At 35.8% G+C, this 7626-nt stretch overlaps 1 protein-coding gene across 1 annotated transcript; it reads left to right on the forward strand.

Moving 5' to 3' along the window:
* The first annotated feature begins 769 nt into the window (after positions 1-769).
* Positions 770-6661, forward strand: LOC109221078 (proline-rich receptor-like protein kinase PERK1). Its single transcript, XM_019385534.1, has 9 exons — positions 770-877; positions 1076-1992; positions 2173-2721; positions 3150-3236; positions 3413-3483; positions 3620-3696; positions 4229-4376; positions 5055-5216; positions 6095-6661. The coding sequence occupies exons 2-9, from the start codon at positions 1185-1187 to the stop codon at positions 6416-6418; spliced, it is 2226 nt and encodes a 741-aa protein (XP_019241079.1). The 5' UTR covers positions 770-877; positions 1076-1184; the 3' UTR covers positions 6419-6661.
* The last annotated feature ends 965 nt before the right edge of the window (positions 6662-7626 follow it).

Here is a 7626-nt window from a genome sequence, read left to right on the forward strand (position 1 = left end):
TGAGGTAAACACAATAACAACAACAATAATAATAAGATAGATATATATATGTAATTAATAAGAACGCGAAGATTATTAAGCAGTGAATAATATACATGGATCATCATGTAAAGGATTGTCTAATTTAAGGAAATTTTCTCTTTAGACACTCGTATAGATCCACGTATTTTATCCAGTATAAAATAACATATAGATTATCATATAAGTCGCACCGAAATTAATAATACAACATTAAGATTCAAGCATCATAACCTGCATAACTAAGTAGCTTAATATTGAAAACCAAATGTTATATTAGTTATATGAAGATTATAATTAATTATGCACGATTTTATATCGAAAACGAGAGGCTATATAAGTTTTATACAGCCAATACACGTAAAGTTGACTTTGTGTGGCCTATAGGTCACAGGTTCGAACATGAAGTAGCCATTAATATATATTTACATTACGGTAGCTTGTCTACATTAGACCCCTTGGGTGCGGCCCTTTTCTCCGGACTTGTGTGAACGCGGAATACCTTGTGCACCCGCCTTTTTAAAAAAAAAAAATTGACTATCCCTAATTCTTTTTTCTCCTTTTTTTTTCTTCCAAATATTCCGACTTCACCATGGAGTAAGGATAAACTAGAGTTACAAGTAAAACAACCTTAGTCTAACTAGAAAATTAATGACAATTGTCAGGTCATAAAAGAATAAGGTCACCTCACATTCTCCCAAATTAGAGGTGTTTAAAAGCCAAAGATATTTGAGTGAGAGGAAGAGAGAGAGGAGGGGTAAGAGACGTTCTCCCTGTGAAGGGAAAAATGACATTGCCCCAATAAAGATTTCTCTCTCTTTTCCCCTTTGAGAACCCTTCTTTCTCGGTCTTCATTCAGGTACATGTTTTCTATTTTTGTGTTTCATTTTCCTTTACTTTACTACAAAACTCCATAACAAATTAATTAATTTCAGAGTTTAAAGATTGTATAGCCCTGATTTGTTCTTTTACATGCAAATAAATGATGCAGCTACCACTTTTTTCTTTTACAATGCCAAGGTAATCTTTTTTCTTTCTTTGCATGGCAATCTATTAGGGGCATTGAGGGAGTTGTTGAGACAAATAGTTAACGGGAAAGGTTGATATTCCGGCGGTTGCGTGTATGTTCACGCTCAATCTTGGCCGGAAGTTCATCGTCGGTGAATATGGACAATTCTACTTCATCTTCTCCTCCTTCGCCACCTTTGTCTTCTCCTCCTCCTCCAGAGTCTTCTCCTCCTCAGTCTTCGCCTCCTCCTTCATCTTCTCCTCCTCCTCCTCCTCCTCCTGATTCTTCACCTCCTCCTCCTTCTTCTTCTCCTCCTCCTTCTTCACCTCCTCCCTCTTCACCTCCTCCTTCTTCACCACCGCCCCCATCTCCTGAAGCGCCACCGTCGAAATCTGACAATTCTCCTCCTCCTCCATCCCCCGAATCACCACCACCGAAATCTGATTCTCCTCCTCCTGCATCACCACCACCTCCTATAGAATCTCCTCCCCCACCACCCGCGGAGTCTCCTCCACCACCGAAATCTGATTCGCCTCCTCCTCCTTCTGATACACCTACGGAATCACCACCACCCTCATCACCCTCACCGCCAACACCCACCACGAACACAACACCCCCTCCTCCCAAAAATACCTCAACTACTCAACCTAATTCTCCTCCGTCACCTATATTCTCTCCACCACCTCCTGTTTCTCCACAATCACCTCTACCTCCTCCTGAAAAGTTAACTCCTCCTCCACTTTCTCCACCTTCGCGAGATGCACCATCAAATAAATCACATGGTTCCTCAGGAAGCAATAACTCGCCACCATCTAATAATTCCTCATCTACCTCAAATGTGGTAATAGTAGCTGCAATAGCTGTGGCAGGTTTATTGATTCTTGCACTTGTCATTGTCTGCCTATTATGCAATAGAAAGAAGAAAAAACAACCTTACTATGTGGATCCTGCACGTCCACCTCATGGTACGTTGAATTATATAGCTCGATCGGTCTTTCCAATTTCATATAATTAGTTGTTGCTACAAGCATTTATATTGCTTTTCTTGCTATTACCAAAGTAAGTCATCGTTATACTGTTAGTGTATATAACGTAAATCAACTCCTGTTCTGAATAACAACTGCAAATTCTTGGCATTAGTGTAGGTGGTGATCCTTACTACAATACCGCAAATTATTCAACTAGCCCTCTACCAAATACTGAGCACATTGTTAAGCTAGCTCCACCACCAGGTGTAATGGGAACTCCTCTAGAAGGACCACGCGGGTGGGCCCCGCCGCCACCGCCTCCGGCCGCTAACACGAGCAGTGAATATAGCTCAGGTTATTCAAGCCATATACCTGGGGTTCCAATACCACCAAAATCACCTAATCTTGGTGGACTTGCAAAAATTCAGTTTACTTATGAGAACTTAGCAACAGCAACAGGTGGATTTTCACAAGCTAATTTGTTAGGACAAGGAGGATTTGGGTTTGTACACAAAGGTATTTTGACTGATGGATGTATTGTTGCTGTAAAGAGTTTGAAATCTGGGAGTGGACAAGGTGAAAGAGAATTTCAAGCTGAGGTTGAGATTATTAGCAGAGTTCATCATAGGCATCTTGTTTCTCTTGTTGGATTTTGTATTGCTGATGGACAAAGAATGTTGGTCTATGAATTTGTTCCTAATGGAACCTTGGAGTTTCATCTTCATGGTACTTTCCCTCTTATTCAACTCTGTTCCATTTTATATGACAATATTACTATTTGGAGAGTCAAAAAGGCATTTCTTGGACCATAGTTTAAATCTATGTTGTTCGGACTCTCCGAAAATATTGCTGGGTGTGTGTCGGATACTCCAAAAGTAGTGTATTTTTGGAGAATTCGAAACGGGTGCGGCAACATTTTGGAGAGTCCGCGCAACATAGGTTTAAATATTTTGTATTATTATTTATTTAATTTTAAATATATAAATTTTATTTCAAAAAAAACTTATAGAATCGTTGTGATAGCGGTGGGAGTATTTCATATAATATTCTTTTATTTTTTTTAGTTCATTCAACAAAGAATAACATATTTTTACGTATAAAAATCTCTTAACTTTAAAATGTGAAATCAAATTCTTGCTAATGTACCATTGCAGGCAAAGGTCGACCTGTTATGGATTGGGAAACAAGGCTTAAAATTGCGTTGGGATCAGCCAAGGGACTGGCTTACCTCCACGAAGATTGTATGTTTTTTTTACCCTTCCTTTTCTATTTATAAAATAACTGAATTTTACCCGATGTGAGTAATGTCACATAATTATTATTTTTTCTATTGATATAGTTAAATTTCATCTATTATAATAGTAAAATCATATAAATATTCTTTCTTTCTAATTCTCTCTTTGCTTTGTACATGCAGGTCATCCTCGCATTATCCACCGTGACATCAAGGCTGCAAACATTCTACTTGATAACAATTATGAAGCTATGGTAAATTGAGACATTTGTTTTTTGGATATGCAAAAAATATTAGGGAATAATTCTTTTAGTATAGACCTCCAATATTATAGTGTTAACCTTCATATTGAACTAGGATTTAGAAGAAATTTTTTTTACGGTTTATCAGGTGGCAGATTTTGGATTGGCTAAACTCACAGAAGACACCAATACTCATGTGTCGACCCGTGTTATGGGAACTTTTGGGTGAGTCTAAAATTACTTTTATCTAGTTTTCTAAAGTTAATTTCTCATCTCAATGTTCAGTATCATTATTAGGATCTGGCTAAATCCGCATTCGTGCCGGAAAGTCCCACGTAGGGGTAAAGTACTTCCTTACAAAAGCGACTTTATACCTAAAGCTCGAATCTGAGATCTCCGAATAATAATAAGGAGTACTTTTCTCTATTTATTACATGCGATATTAAGCTAGAGCGAATTAATACTGCTTAAATTTTTAATTTCCATAACTTGTTATCAGAATTTAGTGATTTGCCAGGTTAATAATTTAAACTCTCATTACACTAATGTAAATTTGAGCAGTCTTGAGTGTGCTTAAAATCAGTTTAATTTTACTTTTCTCGGGGGCTTTGTGAAAAGCTAGTAGAATTCATTGTATTTAGTTTGTGTCAAAAGTAAATATTTCTTTGTATCTTAAACTTTTATCAAACACCATCACATAAAATGAACATTGCAGACTAGAATATCTAATCAAGAAGATCATTTTGCTATGTAATAGGTACTTAGCGCCAGAATATGCATCAAGTGGTAAGCTAACAGAAAAGTCGGATGTGTTTTCGTTTGGAGTCATGCTATTGGAACTCATAACTGGGAGGAGACCTCTGGACACTACCAATAAACTCATGGAAGACTGCCTAGTAGACTGGGTAATTTGTTCTTTATATTAATTTCCTAATTCCCCTGCATTATAAATGACCATATTTTACGGGGATAAATACATTTTTGGGTTGTCCAAAAAATAATAGTCAGTATATATATATATATATATATATATATATATATATATATATATATATATATATATATATATATTTGGGCTACCGCTTATAATTATTTTGTGAAAATAGCATGGGCTAGCCAGTTTTTGGACTGGTAATTGAAAAATAGCCAGCGGTTGCAAAGTCATTGAAAAATAGCTATTATTTTGCTGAAACACGGAAATTTCCAGCATAATATATTGGAGATTGGTGCACCTGTATATGAACTTCCAGCATATTTTACTGTAACTCCAACATGCGGAAAGTTCCAGCATAATATATTGGAGATTGGAGCACATGTGTATGAACTTCCAGCATATTATGTTGGACCAGTATATTATGCTGGAATATTTTTCAGATTTTGAACAGTGTTTTCGTCCAGATTTATCTTTACATGAAAAGTGACTAAATTTCGATTACTTTTGAAATTGTGGCTATTTTTCAATTATCACTTGTAAATCTGGCTATTTTTGAATATCTCCCAATTATTTTGGGCAGCCGGGACAAAAATAATAAATGCCTTCTTTTATTCATATTGTAACTGATAATTTTGTACTATTTCCTCAGGCTAGACCCTTTCTTACAAAAGCATTGGAAGAGAATCAATACGATGAACTGGTAGACGCGCGACTAGAAGGAAAATTTGATCCCGATGAGCTGCATCGGATGGTAGCTTGTGCTGCTGCTAGCGTTCGCCATTCTGCTAAAAGACGTCCAAGAATGAGCCAGGCAAGTCCTCTAAACTCTATTTATTAGTATAATAGTAAATTTACCAAATTATTTTTTGGGATACTCAATTTAAAGTGAGTAAACAGAATTCCATACTCGATTTCATAGATACATATAGAATTCTGCGGAAAGGCATATTCTATAAAAGTCGTATGTCGACTTGGAGGGAAAATTTTTATATCTTTCGAGATTCACTCTACAATATGGGGTACAAAAGTCAAAATTTGTCATATTAAAGTAACGGAACTTAACCATGTATTAGTAAAATCACATAACTATTTTTGTCACATTCAAGTAATTGAACTATATATGAATTGCTCAAATAATATAAATGACCAGAAGGTCAAATTTCATGATCATGGTAAATATCTTTTCTTTTTCTATTTTTTTGTTTTTGTTTTTTTTGATTCTTCATTTTTATGCTTTTTCAATTATCTTTTGATTTATAAAACATAGGTAATCAAATTTTTACACAGTGACTTTTTTTATTTTTTGTCATTTGTATTTTTTGAGCCGGAAATTTGACCTTCCTGTTATCTGTATTTTCTGAATGCTATATACATAGTTCAATTTCTTTAATGTGATAAAAAATTATCGTAAGCTTATTAGATATCTCAGTGGATAACGTACGGGTAACCATACATGAAATTAGTTATCAGTATTTCTTCCTATGATTAAAATTGAGAGATGCATACTTTTCTTGAGCCGAGGGTCTATCGGAAACAATTTCTCTACCTTCATAAGGTAGGGGTAAGGTTTCCGTATATAGTACCCTCCCTAGACCCCACTTATGGAAACACTAGGTATGTTGTTGTTGTTGTAAACTGAGAGATAGTAATACATTTACTTACACACAAATTATTAATTATTATGATCAGATAGTACGTGCCTTGGATGGTGATTCATCATTGGAGGACTTGAATGAAAAACCTGGCAAAAATACAGCTAACTTTGGCAATGGGGCGGCATCTGATATTTACGATACTCGTGCATACAATGCTGATATGATGAAGTTTAGGCAAATGGTAATGACAAGCCAAGACTTTAACAGCAGTGAATATGGAGCTACAAGTGATTATGGACTCAATCCTTCTTCCTCAAGCAGTGAATTCAGTTCTGAGTATGGTTATTCAGGAGGCCACCAAAGCAAACAAAATGAAAATAATTTATTGAAAAAGAAGGCTCAAGTTAGTGAAATATGACTGATTTAGTTTCAGTTATATTGTTCTAAAAGAGTATGTTATATAGATAATTCTATAAGACTCTAATGTGCATATGCACATAAGTTAAACATATGCACGTTATCCAAAAAAAAAAAAAAAAGACATAAGTTTTATTTATTTTTGACATTTGTAGGGAAGACTAATGAAAGATGAAATCTATGTATCATAACTTACTATTTAAAGAAAACGAGGATTTAATCAAATGTCAAAAACTTACTACTATATATGACCACGATATTTGTTGCTCTGCTTCTTTTTCCTTATCAACATGAGAGAACTGCAAATATGTGTCTTGAGATTGTACTTCGAATCAAAGCAAATTTAGGGTCTAAAGTTAGTGGATTCAAAATGAATGTGATCTAATTACATATTTATATTTTCTTAAAGTATTTTTGGTGTATGTTGTCACGACCCGGATTTTCCACCGTCGGAACGTGATGGTGCCTAACTTTTCGAATACTAGGCAAGCCAACGATTAAAGATTTAACACACTAACCCTTCATCAAATCAGTAAATAACAGCAATTAAATATAAAACAGATTAAAGAGTGAAGAATTTCATAATAACTCAAGTGCTTATACACAACTACCCAGAAACCGATGTCATAATTCACGAACTTCTAAGAGTCATTACAAATACTGGCCGAAAGAAAGTACAATTGTTTTGAACTAAAAGAAAAAGTAAACTAGAATAGCTGGAAGGGAACTCCAGGGTCTGCGAATGCCGGCAGATCTACCTTGGGTCTCCTGTGGGTCTGGAAGCAGCAACGCAACTCGGTCAACACGGTCCAGTACCGAAATCTGCACAGAAAATACAGAGTGCAGTATCAGTACAACCGACCCCATGTACTGGTAAGTGCCAAGCCTAACCTCGGGGAAGTAGTGACGAGGCTAGACAAGACACATACATAAACCTGTGCAGTTAAACAATATGCTAACAGAAATAACAATTAACAGAAGATAAGTAGATATTAACGGGAGGGAAACATTCTAAAGGGTACCAAAATAAAGAATCACAGCAGTAGAGGAATTTAAACAGCTAGTACACTTTGAACCGGTAATAACAAGTAAACACAGCAAAAGGAAAATGCACGGCATCACCATTCGTGCTTTTACACTCAACCTCACCAGATAATCAATAATAGAAACGTGCACGGGATCACCCTTCATGCTTTACCACTCAACCTC

This window comes from Nicotiana attenuata, unplaced genomic scaffold, assembly GCF_001879085.1.
Source record: "Nicotiana attenuata strain UT unplaced genomic scaffold, NIATTr2, whole genome shotgun sequence".
NCBI classification, from domain to species: Eukaryota; Viridiplantae; Streptophyta; class Magnoliopsida; order Solanales; family Solanaceae; genus Nicotiana; species Nicotiana attenuata.